The 25393-nt window shown below is 42.0% G+C and overlaps 1 protein-coding gene across 2 annotated transcripts in view; it reads right to left on the bottom strand.

The window, feature by feature from the left end:
- MAST4 (microtubule associated serine/threonine kinase family member 4) overlaps positions 1 to 25393 on the bottom strand; it is a 525778-nt gene that overhangs the window by 363231 nt on the left and 137154 nt on the right. For both annotated transcript variants that reach the window (XM_035014558.1, XM_035014559.1), the window contains exon 2: positions 20272 to 20425. In XM_035014558.1, coding sequence (XP_034870449.1) covers positions 20272 to 20425 — 154 coding nt within the window. The remainder of the gene's footprint in view (positions 1 to 20271; positions 20426 to 25393) is intronic.

The raw sequence follows: 25393 nt of genomic DNA, 5'->3' as shown, positions 1-25393 counted from the left end.
AATGAAATTCATGGCAGGGGACACTGGGAAAGACTCCCTCTGTGCCAGTGGGAGAGCAGAATGGAAACAGGGGCAGTTCTCGAATAAATCCTCAGTGTAGGAAATTCATATGCTAGGATCCTAGCTCAGGGAATCCAGCCCCGCCTCACAAGGGAGGTCAGACTCAGAACAAGCACTGGGGGAGGGGCACAAGCAACAGAACCACCTCCCTTCCCTCCATTCACTCCAAAGCACTTTGAACACTTCAGTTTCATTAGCTCTCACAGGGCACTCGAAAGCAAGCAGAGACCACTACTAACAGGACCTCCATACATCCTCTCCTCCAAAGTCACTCTGTCTACCACCACCCCATACATTTTATGTACTACTATACCATGTGTAAGGCTCATCTTGGCAGCAAGGCCAGACATGTGCCTTATCAAAGGAAAACCAAGTGCAACACTAAAGTGGTAAGGACAGATTTCAATCAGTAGTAACTACTGCATCAGGAAAAGAGAGTCCAGTGTGAACTGAACTCACCTTCAATTTGTACACAATCACTGAGTGTCTTAGTAAGAGAATGAGGGAGTAGGGCAGGGAGCCAGTGGGGGTTCAGTCGAGAGTGAGGGAAGTGAAAAATGACACAGGGTCCTTCCATGTAACTGTGACCAGGCCAGCTCTGACTGCCGGCTGGCATTTACCAAATTCAGATTCTACCCTCCCACAGAGCCCAGGAGAAAGAGACCTATCTGTTGGCCAAACAAAAAATTTTGACAGCCTTGAGTTTTTTCAGGCAGGCGCTTTAGGAGGACTAGGGTCATGCTAAGAAGGTTGCCTTGAGCTGTGAGAATCTATGTTGGTGTTTGTTCGTGTCTTTATTGACTAAGTTTGAGGCCTGGTTGAGAAGGAGGGCTCAGAGGAAACTGGCTGGAGTTTGGTCAAGGAGAGACGCTCCGTCAGGCTTCCATTCTTTTATTATGTCACCAGACGCTAACCCAAAGGAGACATTTTGATGTTCAATAATTGATCAGTTTTGGAATTCAGTTTGAACTAAGTTTTTCAACTTAGTCCATATATTTACCTCATACAGTCTTCAAACCCAACAGGACATAAAACAATAAAAGTTGCCAGTTATGTTACGGTTGACTCTACAGCCTAATTGCTGAGTACCAACTCTGACCCCCAAAAACGATTCCATCACTTATTCATGAACTCCCCCAAGTCTCAGTTTCCTCAGCTGTGAAATAGGGGTAAACTTACAGGGTGTTCCTAAAATCCAAAAAGAAAAAAAACATCATACAGCGGACATTCAATAACATCAACTTACAAAAGTAAGAAACACAAAACTATCCATGACACTATGTATGAGAAGGGGAGCAAGAAATAAACTTTTGTTAAGCCACTGGAAAAATAATTAAATTAGGGAACACACACAAATACAATGAAATATTTGTAATCCCGTCACTGGTTAGATTTTGGATGTCATTATTCTTGCATGAGTTTTATCCTTAGGAATCACATGAATGTTATAAATTGAATGGTCTGTGAGCACAACACATGGGAGGTTTTTATTCCTGCCTAGACCCCCATTAGTGTTACTAGGGAAAGAGGACAACAGATGGATTTAAGGCAGTCATTAGAAGGCACTAACATCACGCCATACTTGGTAGTGACTACATCGAACTTTATATAAATTCGCTTTCTGATGACTACCAAGTGCCTCTAAAAAGTGTGTTGCTGTTGGATTCATGCATCATTTGCTGCCTACAATTTAAGAAAATTAGCATCTGTCACCTGCATTATTCAGCTGCACAGGGTGGAAATTAATGGATAATACCATTCCTAATTTCTTGTAGGAGAGGTGAGCTTGCCTACCAATCTGGCTGCTTTATTTTAATACCAAATGGAGCTTGCTGTTACAACTGGAATGTGATCAGCTCTATGCTCTTTGGAAACACATTTATAAAATTCTGATATGTTTATTATAGCATTTATTACATATATTCTACTGACATAACTAGAAATTTAGAGGCAATAAATAGAGGTCCAGATTAAAACTGAAATCGGTTGGCCAGACTGATGTTAAGAACTTGTCAGGCTTCAATCATGGAGGTATGAGTTACTTGAATATTTATATTGGTTATTCTTACTGTTTTGGTCACGGGGCCTCTACTTAACAGAATGGAAGATATGCAGCCTTTTAAGATTATATATTATATATTATATATAATATATATTATATATTAAAATAAGTAGATTACTGAGCCTAGACCTACATTGCGCCTTGGTTCTATGAAGGCTACATATGGTCTCTTTAATGGGGTGTGTTTTCCTTTGTTTCCATCCTGATCCCAAGAAACAAGAAGACCTCCATAATGCATGCTTTCAAAAATGAAATACATGTTTTCAAAGCCCCCCGAAGCATGAAGTATCCCTGTGAAGTAGGAAAATACTGGGTCAGCAATAATTTCAGCAGAATGGCTATATAAAGAATTAAATATAGCCTCTGGAGAACTACTTTATCATCTGGGAATAATGGTACCTGACTAGATTTAAAAGCTTCCAGTAAAAAAGTTCCTTATCACCTGAAGTGCAACATAGATTTAGCAGTCAGTCCACAGTCTTACATTTTGGGTGATTTCTCTTAGACTACAAACAAGCCATCAAAGGGAAAATAAGACCTAGTAACTACTAACAAAGCAGTCCTTGGATACGGCTTCTGGCGCTCAGTTATACATAAAACTCTGGAAAAGTTTGTTTATCCCTCTAAGGCACCAACCAGGAACAAAAGGCCATTGAGGGAGGAGCTATGTTGCTCTCAAGGGTTCTGGCGAGGGGGCGTGGGGGAGCCACAGGAGGAAGGGAAGGAGAATGGGCGTGGCAATACGGGAGTCAAGGGGCTGGGGACAAAAAGAACGATGTGAAGCTACCACCATGCTGGTGCCAGGAGCAGGCAGACGGGGCCACACGCTCATCTCCCTCATCCTTAATCTTTACATTTTGGCTACCAGCCTGCTGCTGACCTGAGCATCTGCTGAGGCTCTCAAAGTAGTTCCCTGAAAGTTCACGTCCACCACTAAAGTGGGAGGAGGGACATCCCACTATTTCACCCTCCCTGCTTCCAACTAAAAGCTCCCTTGCTCAATCCCACTTCTGGGTATATAGAGAAAAGAACTAAAAGCAGGGACCTGAACAGATATGTGTACACCAAGTTCACAGAAGTATTATTCACAAGAGCCAAAAGATGGAAACAAACCGAACATCCACTGAGAGATGAGTAGATAACCAGAATGTTGTATATACATACAATGGAGTATGATTCAGCCTTAAAAAGGAATGAAATTCTGACACATGCCACAACATGGGTGAACCTCCAAGACATGCTAAATAAGCCAAGCCAGGGGCACCTGGGTGGCTCAGTCGTTAAGCGTCTGCCCTCGGCTCAGGTCATGATCCCAGGGTCCTGGGATCGAGCCCCACATCGGGCTCCCTGCTCCGAGGGAAGCCTGCCTCTCCCTCTCCCACTCCCCCTGCTTGTGTTCCCTCTCTCACTGTGTCTCTCTCTGTCAAATAAATAAAAAATGAAATCTTCTTAAAAAATAATAATAAAAAAATAAATAAGCCAGGCACAGAAGGACAAATACTGTATGATTCCTCTTATGTGAGGTTCCTGGAATGGTCCATTTCACTGAGACAGAAAGTATAACCATGGATGCTGGGAGCTAGGGAAAGAGAGGATGAGAACTACCGTTTATTGGGTACAGAGTTTCAGTTTGGGAAGATGACGATGTTCTAGAGATGGATGGCGGTAACAGTTGTACAACACTGTAAATGTACTTAATGCTGCTGAATTGGACACTTAAAAATGTTTAAAATGGTGAATTTTGTTATGTATATCTTAAAACACACACACACACGACCACCTTCACTTGCTTAGCTAAAACTATGCACCTTCCTGAGAAAAAATAAGTCTGTTTTACTGTCTGGGAGGCATCCACATTAAACCAAGTCAGCACCTGCTCTTGCAAATGACACTCAAATAACTTGAGCCGTTTGAATCATTTACAAGTCAGAGGAACTGAGTTTTTCCCAGGGCACTCCCAAATTTAGAAATGGAGAAAGGTTAAAGGCCAGGAGAAGTCACTGGCTGAAGCCCGGGAGAATGCCTGAGTCAGCAGCCACTGTCCTCAAGTATACTCCATCATCCTCAAGATGTTCTTCTCTGCTCCACTGCTCACTCCTAAACATTGGTTTCCTCATCATAGCGACTGTCACACTCCCAGCAATTAGAGCCTCCCTTTATTCATCGTCAGCTGCTACTACAACACAGAGACATGGTTCCTTCCATCTTCCCTCTCACATGGGTGACTGACTTCCAATTGCTTGTCCCACTGCAAAAGAATAACTATACCTAGACAGCATCAGCAATGCTGCTACATCATTCTTCTTAATGGCACAAATAAATATAATCTGAGAAACCAACAGACCTGTGACCAGAGATCAAAGTTCACTGACTCCTATACAAGCTGCTATTCTTGCCTTAAAAGGAAAAAAAAAACAAAACAAAAACTATGTTTACTCGCACAAGGGAAGTCCAAAGCATAGCCTTGACCCTAAGTCCTTAAAGACATCACTGCCTCCTATACAGGGAGCTCTAACTGACAAGGAAACTGAACGCCGAATGGAGAGAGTACGCGTGCCTTCTGAGAGGCTGGTCGTCAAAGCATGGGATGCAATCCAGACACCAAGGTCTGAGCCCAACCGACAGCACGATGCAGCCATTTCTAAACCTCGGTGCTGTTGCAAGACTCAAATCCAATGGTGATGCCCGATCTCACTGCGTAGAATACTGTCACCAGCATTCTATATTTAACAAAGGATGGCAAGGCAACGATATTAACCACAAGGGCCTGGTGAGGAAGTGAACGGGACGCTTTAGAAAGATGGTTGCCACAAGCAGAGCAGGCAGCAGAAAGTAAGAGTGTACCGAGCCCAGACTGGGTACGTGGCACAGCTTTCAGGGAGTCGCGAAAGGCCAGTTTCACACAATGAGAACACTAGGGACTGTGGAAAAATAACAGCACACCCATGTCTACAATACACAAGTCAAAGCCTTTGGACAAACCATCTCTGGCTGCCACCACCACTACCAACTACAGCTGAAGTTCTATATAAAAGCAACTTTAGTTGTGGGCAATACAGTAACAGGATTCAAAGGTACTCTCTTCACCCTCAGTCACAGACAGCCACCATGTTGCCCTTGGCATTTTATGATAAGAGGGGGAAAATGCCAACACACTGTACGTTTTTAAATGGAACAACCTGCATCTGTACTTAGAAATACATTTGTTCTTTTTCCTTTCTTCTGTTTTCCCTTAAATTGCTCTTTAAGAGGAAGTATTTCTTCTCATCCACAAAGATTACCACTCTCAAACTCTAATACAGGAAGATACTAGGATCAAATGAACTAATACCTGAACTAGAGCTTGGTAAACTGCAATGTTCCTATTATTATAGGTACTCACAACACCCAGCAAATTCTCCTGTTCTGCAATGAGACCCAGCCCTAGCCAGCAAATCCCTGCTGCACCTCCACCACCAAAATGTCTCCATTTAGATGATGACTATCTGAATTTAAAATTCTTATAAAAAAATACATGATAGTTTTGCCCTAAGCACTAGCTGTATAGACCAAAGGCTAATGGGACAACTTAAAACTGATTTTTAAATAAGTATTAAACAGAGCCTACTCTAACGAGAACATGGTCTCAAGAATCCGAGAGCAAGTGGTATGTCTCGGAACAGCTGTCTGCGTGAGGGCACCCAGGAGCTGGGTGGTGGCCATGTCTAGGCAACGCTGGGCATAGGTCAGAGTTAACATCTGCAATCTGGCCTCCCTCCATCCGCGTATTGAAATATAATTCAGCAGAATGAATTGCTAGAGATGCCTAAACCCCCTGGGAAATGACAGATATTGATGAATGCTGTTGGGAAGATATATGGAAGGAAACGGCAAATAAATAGAACCATTTTTTCTCAGAGTCAGTTTGTGGATATGCGGAGCAGCTGTTAAACTACTTGTCAAGCTCCCCATTCTCCCTTCCTCTTGCTGCTTCCTCTTCCCCATCTGCCTCCAAACCTTTCTAAAACCCCCGGGAGGACCAGAATTTTGTACGCTTCAAAATACCAACCAAATGAGTAGGAGTCATCCTCTCCTCCCCCGTCACACTCTGACTTCCCCACCCAGTTTGTCCAATTCTTTCCAAAATATCTTTCCATCTAAACATGTTCACTGCCCGCTCTGGATCCTGGAAATAGGTTCCATGTTTAAACTCATGAAACTGTTGAATCCAAGTCCATCCAGTCAGGAGGCTGAAATCCAAGATTCACAGCCTATGGCCACATAGTAGCTGCATGGCCGTAGTCAGACTTCTTATTCTCCTACACCCCAGTTTCCAGCACATGTTCTGTAGAATGGAGATGACTGAGCAAGCCCATACTGTGGCTGTGAGGACTAACTGAGAATGTGAACAGAGAGCCTCTCAGACCATCTGGCAAAGAGAGTCCTGGGATACCCAATGACTTATCCCCTCTTCTTTCCAGTGCAGAACACCTCTTCCTGCCAAGGGCACTCCTTCTTGGCATCATCCGCAGACAGAATCAAATTCTCTCCAGCTTAGGACACTTCAGGAATAACTGGCTCTCATTCCTTCATCAAGTGAACTCAGGAGCATAGAGTGAGAAACCAGGCAGACACAGGTTTGCATCCTGGTTTCCCTATTTATTAGCTAGAGAACCCTGGATACATTACTTTTCCTCTCTGAGCTCTCTTTTCAGATCTCTACTGATGATGACAGTAAGTAACACATGTCAAGTGCCCAGCACAGTGTGGAACACACAACTTGTGTTCAGTGGTGGTTTAGGTCCCCATCCAGGATGCTTTACCCATCTTGGCATCATGGGTATTGAACCCATACCCCAAGGCACTGCTGGCCTTCCCTATTCCTATGTGGCTCCATGCATAGAGAGTCCCATTTATTGTAATACACAACCTGCTCTCTCCACTGTAAACTCTGTCACCCGGGACTGTACCTCATAGGCATTTGCAGCCCTACGTCACATCCCGGACACCGAAGCTACCAAACTTAGACATGATCACATGCTTAATGTCTGTGCATAGTAACTCTCCATTTTATCTCTCATTTATATTTCTACCAGGGTTCATATTTTTCCATTACTGTGTGGTTCCACGTTGCCTAGAAAAATACTCGAATTTGGTTCGTTAGTTCTGTAACAATAATGGCAAAGACTCAGCAGCCTTACTTGTCACTTTTCTTGGTTTTGACTTTCACTTCTGAAACTCATCTCCAAAGAAGTCCAACACCTCCACAAAATACTCTATCTTTTCAAAACAAGCTGGTTGGCCTCAAAATACTAGACGACAATTTGTACTTACCATCTTGCTTTGGGAGAAATTATGAAGCCTATACAATTCCATTCTTTTGCACACTAAGATGCTTTGATTGACACACCCAAATGTCACTGGCAGCCCTGAGATGCTAAACATTTCTTACAACCACCCTACATCTAAACACTTATGACAGAGGCCAAGGAGGAACTAGCCATCAGGAGCTTTACAAGAGAAACAAAAAGAACAAAGGCAGCCACAAGGTGATAAAACAAACTCTATGTCACAATGCAAGCAGAAATTTCCAGACAAGTCCTAATTTCCCAACAAGTTCTGTTTATCCAAGGAAACTTTTATATACACAATCTAATTCACCTAACAATGTACTTCCACATATATTTATTTGGAACAGTTTCTAGTTCCAAGCCGACATTTCTTCCAAATAGATTTGAAATTCTTTCTCCTCAATAACAATGTCTATACTTTCTGAAGAAACTAGTATTTTTGTCTTCAGAGATGTTTATTGATACTGGTTAATGAGTAAGCAAAAAAAAAATCTAGAACACAACTGTGAAATGATCCTTCAAAAAGTACCATATAGTATTTCTCCCCCAGGGATTCCAAATGGTAGTGTGTTAAAGACTCCATTTCTGGGGAGAGAGACTTCCACCAGGGAGTGTATAGCCTGCTCTCTTGCCTCTCTTAGTAGGAAAGTTCATGTCCCTCCTACCTGGTTTAAAAGCAACAAAATCTAAGAACTGATGTTATCCAAACTGCCATCGATACCCCAAATTTAGCTCCAACAAATCACTAAGTGCTTTCCAAAACCTAACACAACACTGCCCTTGTTTTTAAGAAGAGAAAAATTAAAGCCATGATTATTATCCTCCTGACTGCCTAAGCACTGCTTAGAAATTAATGAGAGGTATAGGGCTGGAATTCACCCCCCATTTCTGGTCTATTCCTTAGTCACTGAATTCTTCTGAAAGCTTGGAAGGCATTAAGCAGCCTTGAACTCCAGGGTCAGTTCTTCATGCTTTGAAGTAACAATATCACTAGACTCGTCAGCATTCCTTTTTAAAGAATTCAGCCATGGGGGCGCCTGGGTGGCTCAGTGGTTAAGCGTCTGCCTTCGGCTCAGGTCATGATCCCGGAGTCCTGGGATCGAGCTCCGCATCGGGCTCCCTGCTCAGCGGGAAGCCTGCTTCTCCCTCTCCCACTCCCCCTGCTTGTGTTCCCTCTCACGCTGTGTCTCTCTGTCAAATAAAGAATTCAGCCGTGATTATGGGGAAATCAGTGTGCTTGGTGCTGAGGTGGGGGAAGGTAGCCCTTTGGTTGTTCCAGTCACCTTCTAAATAGCCACCTCTCAAGACTGACAGTCTGATCATTTTCTTCTAACAGTTCCATTAAATGCACTTAATCTCTCATTACATGAACCCACAGAGAAGACTATGACTGTTGAAAGCACGGCAACAGCGTTGTATACAGCCTTGCTCACATCAAAGAGGATATCATGTACCAGGTCTGCTTGGGGTTGTCCACAAAGATGGTCCTGTCTCTGAGTTGACTAACCAACCAGAGGGTCAAAGAAAACATAAAAAAGAATATTGTACTAATATCTATGTGTAAGGCCTCTAACCTCTTGCCTTTCTTACCACGCACGTCCCTATGAGACAGCATGTCTGAGAAGGCCTAGGTACAAAACCATTCCAGCCTTTACTGAAAGACTTTGCAAATAAAAATAAAAGATGCTTAAATACTTTTGAATTCAAATAAATCTGAATACATATGCCCCAAATTTTATATTGGACGTAAGTATACTAAAAATATTATTAGTTGTTTATCTGGTATGATTAATTGGGTGTCATGCATTTTGTCCGGCAACCCTATTTACTGAGCACTTAATATGTGCACTGCAGGAAATTTTGCTTTGAGGATACAAGAAAAAGTTCCTGGAGGAATTTATCAACTAGTAAAAGGGATGATAGGTATACCAAAAATAGAAAATATAAAGTGACCCACCCCCTAAGAAGAGAGCAATGTAAGCAATGGAGGGGGAAGGAAAACAGTTCAAGTAGGGCTGTTGAAGAATCAGCAAGTGATATGAAGAGGTGTTTGGAATGGAATTTGAATGGAGTAAAGGATCGTGAGTTTCACTTCCCTGTTTCGTACACCTAAGTAGGCATCTCATTGTTGTGAGGTTTTGTTTTGTTTCGTTTTGTTTTGTTTTTAAAGATTTCATTTATTTATTTGAAAGAGAGAGAGATCGCGAGCACAAGCAGGGGGAGGTGCAGAGGGAGAAGCTAACTTGCTGCTGAGCAGGGAGCCCAACGCGGAGCTCGATCCCAGGACCCTGAGATCAGGGCATGAGCCGAAGGCAGACACTTAATCAACTGAGCCACCCAGGTGCCCCTTACTGCTGTGAGTCTGTACGTGTATCATTTTCCCTTTTTTTAATTATTTATATACGCCACTGCAGCCAAAACCTAGTGAATGGCCCACAGCAGAAAAACAAAATGCTTTTGCACTGATGTTCCTGGTAACCAAGACAAGCACAGTGGGTGACCCAACTCTCACTACTTAACCAAAGAAAAAATTCAAATTGAGCAGACTAATTTAAGCCCTGTTTTCCTTGTTCTGAGCCCAGAGAAACTTGCTTCAGAATTTAAAAAAAAAAAAAAGGACATTGACATACATGATTGTTCCTGTCCTCTAGAGTGATATAAGGCAAAACTACAGTCACATACTACATTATGGGACACTAAGTAACAATCGAGGGCACATAGCCACGCGCGCATGCGTGCATGTCAATGCAGACTGCATGTCCAGTTACGTTACTTTACATACATACAGGACTCTCTTTCACAGGGACTTGCTGCTGGGAACTCTGCCACCTTATGCAAGATCCTTCAAGCCTAATTTGGTTCAGCATTCGTCATTTAAGGTGGGAATGATTCCACCTGTGTTCTTGTTCAGAAAAAGGGAACCAGACATTTCCATAATGCTGTACTTTCTTTTTAAAAGTTTCACCCCCAGCCGTGAACAAGTTAGCAATGGGTTAAAAGCAAAGCAGCGACTGGCCCTCCAGCTCTCCCTCTGGCCCTGGTGTGATGCAGGGCACCTGATACTGAGTCAGAGAACAGAGAAATGATCTGGCCAGGCAGGATGCTGGAAAATAAATGTAGCCCTGACAATATGCGTTGATTAAGTACTTGAATGACAATGGAACATGACAATGACAAATGCAGGCTACCACCACCGGAGTCATTAATATAGCAGAAACACTAATTTTTATAAATCTTTAAACTTCCCGGTTGGTGGCATTTCCATTTCTTTGCCTACTCTTTCCACGGCAGAGCTGACATCAAGTCAGCTTCGTTTTCCGTTTCCACCCAGGAAGTTGACAAACAGGTCTACATTCTTGATCTCTGATTAGCCACTGGAAATGAGTTTTAAACAAGAGACGGAGGGCCTGGGGTGCTCGGTTTCAGAGGCCAATGACAGGACATCACTGGAATGTTCCCCCAGAGGAGACAGTGGGCTTCCGTGCTCAACAATGGAGCAAGTATTTATGTGGGAAGGGAGAAAAAGAAGGGCAGCCAGTCTCTGCAAAGATGTTCCCCTCTCTCATCTTGGTAGCAAAAATTATTTACTACTCAAGCTCAAAGGGACTTTGAGACGGTCTGATCCAATCCACTCATTTTACAGATGATTAAACTAAGAACCAGAAACCAAGACACGCCTTACTTAGAGCTGTACTTCTCACTACAATCTGGGCCTCTGATCCCCATTTCAGGATTCCTATCACATCCTGCAACATCAGTGTGTAGCATATCAAGATGCTGACTCCACCCAGCCAAGTCACTAGCTCTCGATCTTTAAACCCTATTCAGTGTAATCCATGTATCCCATTCTCTTCCTGACACACGTCTCCCCAATCGCTACTGCATCACACCCAACTACCACGCCTGTAGTTTCCAGAAGATTCCAGCACATGCGCAGTTAGCACCTTGCATGTACCTCTGTGCAGCTGCACTGTGGTTTCACTGTACATGTTAAGAAAACGTCACCAGGAGAACCACTAACCCATGTCCAGCTGCATACAGGTGCTCCAACATGGCCGGAAATCTCCCTAGCCTTCCCCAACCTTATCTCCCCTCCCTCATCATTCCAGGAGGGCTCTATGTGGGATTTAACAGGCAACACTGATTTTCTACGACTTCAATTTATATTTCATGTTAACTATAATATAATCAACTTTTGTGGCTTCCTCACATACATAGTGAAGTGTTACAGGGACTTAAAACCATTTCATCTTTTATAGATGATACATATAAGGAACAGAGAGGATAAGCTTGGAATCGGCACACTTTTCAGAACCTAAAAGCAGACAATTCATAAAGGATAGGAAAAACTCGTCCAGCCATGCAGGCCTCAGTCTACCCTATTGGAACAAAACAAAATGTCAGGGATGTACACAAATATAAAATCAGTGGAGAGAAAATAAAACAGAACATGATTGGGCCCATTCAAAAAAAATCAACCCCTTGATAAAAATGCCCCCAAACCACACACACCCCCGCCCCCACCCCCAGAATCAACTTTCTAGTCTAAAGAGAATTTGAAGAACAAACAACTTGAATCTTTGACATAAGGATTCAATAAATTCATTTTTCTCCCAGGAAGAACCAAAATCCATTATTTATAGAACCACACAAGAAAACAAAAAATATGGGGGAGACATTAAGAGAGCAAGAGAGGGACTGAAACGGGGAGGGAGGAAGTCTAGTGATGTCCATCTATCTTTCATTTGTTTCTGTAAAGTTTCTTCATTAGCCTAACTGATACAGAGAGCCTCCTTATCTATTTAGACACACACAGCTTTTAAAATAATACCAGCAGAAACTTTGATTCAGACACTCTTCCTTGGTGTACTTTAAAGAAGCTCAGGTACAATATTTGATTTGCCACATCCACCATACAGGAGAACATCAAGCAGGGGACCTTATTTTGCAAGTGAGAATGGTTCTGTTCTAGTATTCAGCTGCTTTTCCTACCCTAGCAACCTTGAAATTCTAGGTCAACAATGATGTAAGGTCCAAGTTACTTTTTGCTCTGCAGAAGGCACCTCAAAAAGCTTAAGAGAAACTGAGTCTTCTACCAACATCTTAATACTCAGAACTAATTTTAAGTCCTTTGAACTTGATCTGGTACAAAACTGTCCAATGGCTCTCTGATGAGCCAGCTCCGCTTACGAAGCCTGGCTCCCAGCACTCTCTGGAGCTCACATCACTTCAAAGCTAACAGCCTCGTCTCTCATCTGAATTCCGGTATAAGAAAACCACATTCGATTCTTCAAGTCCTCATGTAGACTCACGCCTTAATTAATTCTCCCAGCATGCCCGACATCATCACCTCTTGGGAAGACTTCTGTGGTACCAAAGACCTGAAAGAGCTATTGGAGTTTCAAGTAGGTCTCTGCAGCCTGGTTCTGAACAAGGTGGCCACATGGCAGTTCCTAAGCAGCAGGTGACCAGGGGCCTGGGAACCACCTTACAATCACCCTGTTAGGGGGAGCTATGACTGCTTGGTAGGCCATCTGCATGGGAGACGAGCCGCAGCAGAAGGCTCCCCGACAGAGAGCCACTGGGAGGCAACATCTGCCAAAGGAACCGGCTAAGAGCTGCAGGCCCCATTAAGTAGAAGTCTCTGGAGGCTTTCCTACTCTGACAAGGAGAAATCATACAACAAAAATACACCATGAGACTCATCTTCTAATTAGAACACCTAGATGCCAACAAAATATCCAGACATAAACGGACATAGGAGCGGTGAAGACAGCAGTAGGTTTAAAGGCTATTTACAAGTCAGCACTCTCACCAGGAAGAAGATGCTAAAGGAGTTGCCTCTTAATTGCCTAGCAACCCAGAAGAATGGGTAGACATCCTCCAGTTTAATCAACTATTGTTGATGAACTACACAATTTTACAAGTTCTAAAACAAAACAGTAAACCAACCTAAAACAATGCCTGCTCCCTCTTATATGCTTTCAGCCTGGAGATTTTTTAAACATTGACAAATAGCAAAACAAATAGAAATAGGTTTTTAAACCGGTACAACCCTAAGTGAGAATTATCTGTGGATCTGGGGTTTTCTCCTTGTTGGCCAAGAGCCAAGAACCCAAACTGAGAGCATCACAAGAGAGCACCATTTACAACAACTGTAAATGTCTTTGCCCTTTAAGAGTTTCAGATTTTGCCAGATTTCAAAATATTAACATTTCACTCATCCTTCAGGGCCTGGTTAAGTCCAACTCAGCCCACCCAATGTGCAGTCCCCAACACAACCACACGCCCAGGGCCCCACTTCCAGTCCTCCTTTCAAGCTCCCGTGGGCTTTGACTCCACCACTGAGCAATTCCACTAAAGGCACCAGAACTCCATTCATTCTTACACAGCTTGGCCCCCCTCTCCCCACCAGTCTTAAATGACCCTCAACCAGGCCTCTCTGCTATGTTCTGTGGAAATACTATTCCCAGTACACCCATTTCCCTGGTGTCTTAACATTTTCCTCAAACATGCAGATAGCCTTCACTTTTGATTCATGACCTCAGACCTTAAATCGGTTGTCAATGCTTCCAAGCAATCCAATTACATTTATAGCTCCCTTCCCATTCTCCACGACTCTATGACTTCCTTCTCTACTCCATATCCATATAACCCTCCTGAGCACGACCCAGGGGTCTCATAATGCACTGACACAAGTGAAGCGACCAAATCTATTAAACTACCTACTTTTTATTAAGCAAATTTATTGAAAACAGCGATATGGAAAGGGGACATTTAAACATGAAACTTCTTACTCTCAAGATACATGTAGATTCACAGGTAGCAGGAAGAAACAATACACAGAGATCCCAGTTACATTCTACCCAGTCTTCCTCAATGGTAACACCTTGCAAGACTACAGGATACCATAACCATCAGTAGAATGACACCAACACAGTCAAGATCTAGAACGTGCCCATCACCAGAGGATCCCTCATGTCACCCACTTATAGTCACACTTACTTCCCTCCCACCTTAAGCCCTGGCACTTAAGTTCTGGACTTCTACAACTGTGTCATTTCAAGAATGGCATATACAAATGGAATTAAACAGCATGCTTTTTTATGCAGTCTAATTCCCAGGCTGTCAGCCCCATCAACAGTTCGTTCCTTTTTATTGCTGAATAGTATTCCATGATACAAATGTATCTAGACTACCAGCTTTTGCATCCTTTTGCTCTTCCTTCCTCCTATTTCAAGGGAGGAAGTGCCCCTTCTCCTATAAAAAAGCCACCCTTCTTACATGTGCTGCAGATACATTGCTGGGTTCCTCCTAAAGCCCTTCCCTTTGGCTATCATCTTTCTTCAGTTAGCACACCAGCACCTGACAAACACGTTCACAAGGACCCATACTAAGATGTTTCCTTCTGACCCCTCATACCCTTCCAGCTCCTACCCATGTCTCTAGTCCTCCTCCCAGCACAACTTCTCAAAAGAGCCACCTACACTCAACTATCAACCAATTAGCTACCTCTCATCTCTTAACTACCGTTTGTTCTTAACCTACTCCATTCTAGCTTCTTTCCACACCTCCCTACTCTTCCCAAGGCAACCAGTGACCTATTGTTGAATCCAAAGACAATTTCTTATCATCATCTTCCTCTCTGAGATGGAGCTAATCCTTTCCTTTCCAAAATACAATTCTCTCCCTTTCTGTGATTCCACAGTCCTATCTGATATACCCAGTTAGCAAGTCTTACAGGTATTCAAACTTAACATACTGAATATTCAGTATTCAAACTGAATTTATCCCATTTTCTTTATTAAAACCTACTTCTCTCTCAGGCCAAGCACAATGTTGTCACTGCCTCTTGTGTAGTTGTATACAGAGGCGACAGCCCAGCAAGGACCATTCTAGTGCCCCCCACAGCGGCACCAGGCTGACATTTGGCTGTGACCATGTGACAGAATCTTGACAGAAAGAATGTGAATAGGCAACAAGAATGTGTCTCTTCCAGGCTGGGACTTTTAAGAAGTTGGAAAGCTTTCGCCTCTGTTTTTCCACTTCTCTCAGCTGGAAGCTCAGTGTCTTACGGCCACACGGAAGAATAATACCAGAAAATGGAAGGAGCGTGGGTCCCTGACTCATCATGAGGAAGAGAGCTGCCTGCTAACCAACAACACATACATGAGCAAGAAATAAATGAGTATTGTGCTAAGCCATTGATACGTTCTGGTTTGCTTGTTAAAACATCCTAACGCACACCACTTTGTCTAGGCATTCTTTTGATGGAATTATGACAATAAAGAAATCTAGGGCATCAAGGAGAAGATTTAGGAGCAGTATTTACTAAATATCAAGGCTTTCCAGAAAAAAGTCTTATTTTATGTAAATTCACTTTAATCTCAATTCTTTGTCTCGCCCACTAAACTAAGGAGGCATCTAGGATGAGAAACCCGTTACGCTCTATGCAGCACTGAAACACAAAGGCCTCCAGGTTAATTTTAAAGGAAAAAAATGTTTTCTAGGATTGTGCTGTTTGTTTTCCCCTTTCCCTCTTGAAGTAAAATTCCTCTGAAATGCTTTTAAAATTTTTTCAGGTGTCATTCCAAACTGATTTGCATAGTTCAAGAAAGAAAAATGTCTCAATATTGCCCCCAAAATAGAACACCAGATCCTAACTGTGTTAGAAATCCTAGTTTATACTATCTACAAAGTTGGTTTATTATTATTAGAAGCAACTTGCAAACATATATAGAATCCTCTTTGTTTTACACTCTAAACAAGCCACTAATGTTTTGGAAAACACAACTTTCTTCATAAGGAAAAGGATCATGACTATCAGGGCTGCAACATACATCCCAGTTGTGAAATTCAGGACCAGGATTCAGGGTATTCCTTTGCCTATCAAGAAGGCAGCACTCAGGGGCGCCTGAGTGGCTCAGTCGTTCAGCATCTGCCTTCGGCTCAGGTCATGATCCCAGCGTCCTGGGATCGAGCCCCGCATCGGGCACCCTGCTCAGCGGGGAGCCTGCTTCTCCCTCTCCCTCTGCCTCTCTCCCTGCTCATGCTCTCTCTCTCTCTGTATCTCTGTGTCTCAAGTGAATAAAAAAAAAAAAAAAAAAAAAAAGAAGGCAGCACTCAGGATCCTGAGGTTCTCTCCTTCACTGTTCAGCTTCCTTGCTGTGAACTGTCAGGCACCTTATCACATATTTACGCCTTGAATTAGGGGTCTGTAAAATGATTAGAATAATGCTCCTCTTACTCATTAGGGGGCTCCAAAGCTCAGTGTTTACTGGATGTTTCGGGGTGCCTATTTAGCAAGTTGCAGGCCATGAAGAGAGAAAATACCATTCGCCTCCAAAAAGGAAAAAAAAAAGTTTGTTCTTTGTTTTTTTTTTCAGGCAAAGTTGGACATAGTAAGCTCTGGGTTTGTTGTTTAAATGCTAGCCCTGTAAAAAAGGTACTGATGGTTTTTTCCTTTAATCTAATACCTTTAAGTAATCCCAAATTTTAGTTAGGGAAGAAAATGCCAAAAGTTCAACTATGGCTATCAGTGCAGGATGGAGGTAAGGGCTCCTCACTTTTTTTTCCCCTTCATTTTCTCATTTGTCTACATTAAACAGATATCACTGTTATAATTAAAAAATAGGCACATGCAAATATTCTTATTGTAAAGAACTGTTTATACTAAAGAGGTCAATTATGACAAATGGAATTATTGGTCCCAATTCTTTGCTCCCCTACAGCAGTGTTGTATATCTGCACCTTTGCCAAGGTATCACGTGGGTAGAGCATGCTTCCGGCCCTTGACTCTGGGCTTTATAATATGACTTGCTCTGGCCAATAGAAAATTTGCAGACATAATGCCCACAGAAGCTTGAAACGTGCCTGAGCTGATGGACATGCACTCTCATGCCATGGATTAATTGCATGGTTTTAATTTACTTTTGTAATTAAGGGACAAGGATCCCCAACGGAGAGAGTCAGCCCTGGATTCCAAATGAGCATAAACTTTCCCACCTAGGATTCATTCTAATTAATCCTGTCAGAGTTTACTAAGTACCTTCTGTATTAGGAACAGTGCAGTTTTCTGGAGCCACAACACTCAGGTTCAAGTCTTGGCTCTGCTTTTTGTGAACACCATGATCTTGTGCCATTTATTCAAACTATCTGTTTCTCAGAGTTTTCATCTGTAAAATGAGCATAAGACTGCCTCCCTCACAAATGGATAAATATGTTTAAGAACTAAGTAAGTCAATAAATGTAATTCCCTGCAAACAGTGCATGCCACACAGTAAGCTCTTAAAGTTAGCTATCATTATTATCAGTGATAAGAAGATGAAAACATCACAGAGCTTCCTCTCAAAGAGCTGAGTTTAATGAAACTTATCAAAGTTAATTGGGTGACAAAAGTTTCAAGCTACAAGCCTTCACAAAAAAATTTGTTTTAAAGAAAGCAGTAGAAAATTACCAAAGTAAAGACTTTTAGATTAAAACAGGGCTAAGCAAGAGGAAGATGGCTGGTCTTTACCATACAAAATCTATCAGGCACAGACTTCTGATGGTAAAACCGGTTTGACTTAATTAAGTTCAGCAACAAGTATGCTCCAAGGTAAGATCACACGTGATTATTCATAGCTGCCTATAACTATTGGAAACTATGTTTCTTAAAGATCAGAAATGAGATTTTCTTTCTGCTCCAAGTGGACGCTAGCACATTGCCTGACACAAAGTAGAAACTCAGTGGATAAGGTACCCAAACTGATGTTCAGAAGCCCAAGTTCTCCATCAACTGCAATTCAATTCATGCTGCACATAATACTAATAGGCACCCATCAGTGGCTAAGTGCTTTGCATAAATTCTTTCATTAAATCCTCAGCTAAGCTATTTAGAGGACCAATTAGAACGTTTTCTTCATATTCCAATAAAACATACAAGCAACTGTTTTTTAAAACCAGACTGATGTTCATGAGATTCTTTTAAGCTCTCTCCCCCCTAAGGGCTAATAAACATTTTTTTAAATTATCTGACCTTACATTTAACTATCTAAACTAACTGTATAGCACACCACATTTTGTAAGAGTAGAAATGCCAGAGCTATTGAGATTATGAAATGGGAATCAACTGCAGATTTTCTTTTTTTTAAGCTGTAAGCCAAATGTCATGATATCTGCAACAACACCTATACCTACATTGTTTTAAAGCTTTAAGTCGACTCCTCCAGCAAAAATTGGAGAGTACCATTACTGCCCATGGCCCCTCCTTTTGGTTAAAATAGTTTAACCAAAGTAAGTAAATTTCCTAAGTGAAATTAGTAAGCAAAGGGATGAGTATTTTAACCATTAATATTTAATTCCCCCCACCTACAAGATAAAGGTTGGACTACCTAATTTTTAGGATCTCCCTGAAAAAAGCAAATAGTCTGAATCTATAAAAGGAAAGCAAAGAAAAATTCCCTAACAAGCATTAAAAGAATACCAGTAAAACTCAGGCATGAACATTTACTTAAACTTAGTGACGTACAGCAGGTTTGTTTTTTGGGTTTTTTTTTTTTTTATGAATTTCTTCCCTTTGGCCTGAGGTCAGTTTCACCCTGCATTCCAGCAGTATGCCACAATGGGTCAAATGTTCTAGACTCTACTGAGCCTAATGTCAGAATCACATCCGTTCCCAGAAATTTCATCTCCAGGAAGTCAAAATCCGTAATTCTCCAAAAAATGTGAGTAACTCAACTTATTTTTCAGACCATTTAAGAACTGGCACAATAGACCATCATGTACAGAGAAAACTGCTTTGGGGTTTAAAAAACAGTTTCTCCAAAGATATTTATATTTAGAGGAAAAAAGCACTCAGAATGAAATAGAAATTTAACCTCCAGTGACTTAAAGTCACATAACATGAAAATTTATACAGTGAGTTACTAAAAAATGCTTAAAATTATCTTAAGCTGGCTATCTTTCAAGTCAACACAAGTGATTTGTGGGTTCTCTGTATTTGAAAAGTTTTTAAATTAATTTTTACAAAATGATGAAAAAGTGCGTGAAAGGAAAAAAAGGATGAAAGATGTGAAGAGATACTTCACAGAAGATAAATGCCCAACAAGCACATGCAAAGATGTTCAACATCATTTAGTCGTCAAGAAAATACAAATTAAATCCACAATGTGATAGGACCATCCATCCATTAAAATGGCTAAAATTAAAAAGGCTGGCAAAACCACAAGTTGGCAACGATGCAGAGCAATTAGATCACTCATCTGTTGCTGGTGGGAATGTAAAGACAGTGCAATTTTGGAAACAGTTTGGCAGTTTCTTACCAAGTTCAGTATACACTGATAAATGCACCAACATAGATGAATCTTAAAAACATACTGAGTGAAAGACGCCAGCCACAAAAGAGCATGTACTGTTTGATTCCATTCATGTTAAATTTTTAAGATGAACCTAAGCTGTGTGACAAAAAGCAGATTTCTGGTTGCCTGGGGCCAAGAAAGGAGGAGGGGGGTGAGAATGAGATCGGGCCAAGGAACCATTCAATATCTCGACTGTGGTGGTAGCTTTTCGGCAGTATACATTTGCCAAAATCCATACACATGGACACTTAAAATGGGTCCATTTTATGTACATAAATTTTATTTCAGTAAGAAACTTAATTCGTAAAATCCTCAATTTTACTACCCTCTGGATTAGATCAGCTTTCACCAAGCGGTCTGCAGAGGGGCAGGCCTGTTCTGAAGCAGGCGGGTTTTCACACGTGGGACTCGGGCACCTGTCAGGACCCGCTGGTGGGTCCATGAGGTTCCTCCTCTGTTACATCTGTCACTCAGGACTCACCTGTCAGAGCCCCTCCCAGGCTGCCCCGCCGCAGCTCTCGACCATCCTCACTCAGCTGTCTTTTAAACCTCAGTGACTTTGCAGGGCCAGAAGTCACATCTGGGTTGCTGCATTTCCGAAACGGCATGGGTGGCGGGGAGAGTATGTGGTCAAGCTGCAGAGAGAAAAAAGGGATGTCACTCACTGAGGACACTCTCAACACAGCCAGCATGCAACACCAACCAGTCCTCGGCTCCTCTTTTCTTATCCTTCTCTAAATCCCTCCCGCCCAAGCCTGCTGCTCATTTGGTTACTTTAGACAATTCAGGGTTTCACTGTCATGTTCTGCATCCGAAAAACATTCTGGCGTACTGCAAAATCTCTATAGCAATGATTTTTAAGCTGTGGGTCACAACAAACTAGTGGGTCATGAAATCAAGTTTAGTAGACCTAAGCAGTATTTTTTTTTAATACACTAAAGTTGTTAGAATCCAATGAAGGAAGGAAAAGTACCATTTCATGAAATGTCTGATAAAGCTATGCTTGCACGTGTCCTTAGTCACTGTGTCAAATATATGTCTTTCCATGGGCCATGATCCCTCTAAAAAAATGAATAATATTGTTCTATAAAGAATCAATAGATCACTGCTTTAGCTGTTCACAAAAGAAAACCCACAAGCTTCTGGTGCTCACAAATATGCGCAGGGAAGGGCAATTTCTAAGCACCACAACCCTTAATGCAGATCAATACATCCCTGTATCACTTTATCGCTTTTTAAAAGAAAACCTGTCACAAGAATCAGAGAAACTAAAACCACTTCAAGCAACAGCTTTCTACAAAGGAATCCCTTGTGTCACAACACTTATTTCAAGATCTGTCCTCCTTTCCTAAGAAAACCTTTCATACTTGAATAGGGCCACATCTTCTAAAATGTTCACCTTCAAAGTACAGATGCATATATATGTGTCTAGATGGTTATTAAGGACAAAAATATTCATATGCACATATCTATATCCAGACAGATTAAGAACAAGAAAGAAGTACAAAAGGTATTCATGGAAATCCCAAATGCCACACACACACACACACACACACACACACACACACACACACATACACAAACTTTGTAGAAATTTAAATTCACACAAGACTTCAGTAGCAATGCTCAAATCTGGGCATTTCAAAGGATGCTTCATTGAGACTTGTTTTGTTTTCCTGGGTAGAGAGAAGGATATCTGGTTATACCTGTCAGCATTTTTTCAGATTAAGACGATCAAGGATATATTTTATAGGAAAATGAAATTTAGGGGCAAAATCATCCATTTGTCTGTCTTTGTACTGAAGCATATTCAAAATCACGGCACAAAAAGAAACTTAACGTTGCCTGTGAACAACTCCTCCCAGGCGCACGGAGATGGAACAGACCTCATTGGCTCACCTATCCCAAGATGTCAACTCTCCCCCAAGCTCACTGTATTCATTACACTGAATAGCTGGATTTCAAGCACTTGTCAGTAAGTACCACCTCCATTTCATTGCCCATCACTTATGTACTGTGTACCTCATTGCCACTTAGTATTCTTGTGAGAGGTCCCAAAAAAACTTGTAGGGCATCTACTCCAGGATCAAGCCAGATCAGTAGGGAAAAGGGATTCCAGATTGCACTCTTGGAAGCTATTTGTCGAGTCCATGGTTCATTACAACAGTGTCCTTCTTAGGAGGACCTCCAAGAAGGAACTGTACCTAGACCCCTTGGCCTTAAACCTTATGGACACCAAATTGGAGCCAGGGAACACTGGTAAGTGACACATCAGCTTCTGGAAAATGCAATCAGTTGTCCAAATGTAGTCTGATCATTACACAATGTAGAGGATATTTTGCTTCCTTCTTGGCTCCATTTTAGGCCTTTACCCCAGTTTTTTTTTCTTTTTCCCCCTGCCAATTTTTTAAATATTTTTCATTTTAAAGTAGGCTCCACACCCAACGTGGGGCTCAAATTCACAATCCTGAGATCAAGAGTTGCATGCTCTATTGACTGAGCAGCCAGGCGCCCCTCCTGCCAATTTTTTTTTTTTAATTTGAAAAATTTCAGAATAAAATTTGCAATGACAAAAAAAGTTTTAAGGACAGTACAATGAGCTCCCTTATTCCCATTACCCCTGGTGAATAGTTAACCTTTTGCCATACTGCCTTTGCTCTCTCTTTTTCTCTCTCTTTTCCTCCCACCCCCACACAGTGCAGAGTTCCTTGCAGACATTATGGGTCTTCCCCCCCTCAAAACTTCAGCAGGCCTTTGCTAAGAACAAGGACATTCTCTTCAATTCTCCTACCCTGTATTATATGTAACCTTTTAAGATGTCTCAAATCTTTTGTTACCAACTTAAATTATAAATGGTAGGAAAAAGGTCAAATAAGACTGTATCATATAGACTTAATATTAGAAATATGTTCTTTTGCATTAAAAGGAAAACTTTCAGCCACAAGGTGGCAATGTGCCACAGACATTCAACAACCCTAATGGCTCGCTACCTGGTCCTCTAAATGCACCAAGAACCCCTCAGAGTATCTAAGCGACTTCAGCTCCATTCCACTTAGTTATCTTCACCTAATTACTAGTGGCAGCTGAATCAAACACAAATATTTATTGTTTAAGGTTCATCAATTTCTGCTACTTATTTTTCACCTGAAGTCAAATTTTTCAGCTTGCAGAATTACAATTACTCTCTCTGGGAAGGATTGTTATATCACAAATTAACAGAGGGTGCAAAAAATAAGCAGAGGAAAGATAATTCCTAAATAAGAATGATGTAATTTCCTTACCTATTTCCAACAAAGCCCTCCAAGACAAAACAAAGGCAGGGGAAGGAGAAGGAAATCAAGGAGAAAGTGTAAGAAAACCCATTTCATCACATATACAGACACAAGCTCTTAGTCCATAAGCCAGCATTTTTAATCAGAATCATAACCCCAAGAGGGGAGAGTATTATTTTAAATCTGGGAAAATGGAGTCAGTGAACTGTGAAGGCTGTAAATGTTTCAAACCCAATAGAAGCAGAAAAACCTGTAAGCATAGGGCCATGTTCCAGAATCCCATTTCCTTCTTCACGTTAAATCACAGTCCCAACAGGGCTCTCTCTAAATAGATCATTTTTCCAAATTTGCTGGGTTGTCAGTGGCTCTACTTTTCTTTCTACAATTAGTCAAAACTTCTCAAAATGGTCCACTGCAGCCCTGCAATTTATTCTTCATTTTTTGTCCCGATTCAAACACTCACGCTCCATTTACAAACATTTCAGCACACCCTAGAGCTTATGGTAGACATCAAACCTATCACTTTGGACGCTGCCCTTTAAATGATTCCAGTTTAATGTCTGCCAACTTTTCCAAACTCCCCAGGTCTTCATACTACAAGAAGCTCAACTAATGACAGAGCTCGTCTTGAAACTTCCAGTGATGTTTTAAGGGCATCTAAGCCTGAACCTGGCACCCTTGCTTCACACACTTCAAATTTTCCTCCCTAAACAGACCATGGACCGCTGGAGAGCCAGCCCTAGCCCTGTCACATACTTACCTCACCTGCTGCTAGCCACAGAGGAGCCCCGATCGACACGCATTCTCCAGCGGGGCATCCTCACTTCATTCACCAATAGCAAATACCGATTCGTGGTGCACTCCGTTTGCTCCAAATTTCCTAGGTTGGTTTTCTTAACCTCCTTGTAGTTCCAAGTGCCACAAAATTTTGAAATCAGACCAAAAGGGAGCAAGCGTTCCACTTACATGGAAACAAGTGCTGTTGCTGGAGCAGTTTATCACAGCAAACACAGAAGCATCTTCAAGAACAAAAGGCGTACAGACACTCTAATACAACTCCTTCAAGTCTAAGGTGTATTTGGGGCAGCGTTTCCAAAATTCTCAGTCCTACAGAAAAACTAATCACCAGAATTCCATGCCTGTGTTTTCTTTATTTAGCATATCCATCCTCCGCTGGATGTTTTCCAATGATCATGCTGAGAAAAACAGAAGAACCCACCATATTCACACTGTGGCTTCTTCCATCGGCAAAAGTACAGGTAAAGGCAAATCACTGAGGAGTCTCCATCTTATTTTGAGTGTCTCTGCCATCCCCACCCCCGCTATTTCCAAACATGGACCATGGGTTTCTTCTTCCATGGCTATAGCCCCCAGGAATAGTATCACTTCCTTCTAAAAGGGCACATCCTAATTTTCAAGGAACATTCAACTTGTACCTTTTGAACTGATCATTTTCCCCAAATTCCCCTTCTAGACTTACATGCTTGAGCCCACAAGTTCTCTAGTCTATACTTCTTAAATAATCCCAATGATCATATGAGCATAGAGGTATTTTTCCATGTTCAGCAAATTGCAACTCCTTTCTCAAGCTACTCAAGTCTCAAACCTTACAGTTATTCTGAACTTCTGTTTTCACCCATATTCAGTCCACAAATGCTCTAACTCAACCTCCAAAATACATATATCCAGAATCCAACCACTTCCCCACTTCTACTGTTACTGCTCTTACCCCTGCCATCTGGGTCTCTCTGTTGGCATCCTTGCCTCAGCCCAGCAGCCAGGGACCCTTCTAAAACACAAGCCAGATGTACCACAACCCCTGCTGGAGTTCCCCATGGCTTCCCTTCACCCAGAACAAAACCCAAAATCATGGCAATGCCCCACAGGTCCTACCACCTCCACCCACAAGTCTCTGATCCCGGCTACTACTACTCCACTCAATCCACCTTGGTGTGTTGCTGGCCCTCTGGTGCCCCAGGCATCCTGACACCCAGCACGTTTACTTTTACCGCAGCCTCTGTCTGGGGCTCACTCCGGGTATTGGCTACCACGCTCCCCTTCCCCATCACCCTCCACCCCCATCCTCCAGGTCCCTATTCAAACATTACTCTTCCAGGGGCCCCTCTCCAACTGCCTGATGTAAAACAGCATGCCCACCACTTCATTCCCTTCTTTATTTTTCTTCCTAGCATCTATCACCCCATGTTAGATCTTTTATATCGGTTTATTGTCCTTCTTCCACTAGATCCTAAGTTGCATGAAGTTACATACTAGTCTGTTCCATTTGTCCACTGCTCTACATAAAAGGCACCATGTAAATTTTGGTTGGAA

Source organism: Mirounga leonina, unplaced genomic scaffold, assembly GCF_011800145.1.
Source record: "Mirounga leonina isolate KUSES-001 unplaced genomic scaffold, KU_Mleo_1.0 Mir_168, whole genome shotgun sequence".
Classification (NCBI taxonomy): Eukaryota; Metazoa; Chordata; class Mammalia; order Carnivora; family Phocidae; genus Mirounga; species Mirounga leonina.
Note: the sequence above shows the minus strand (reverse complement) of the source record. Positions and strands in the feature narration are given on the sequence as shown.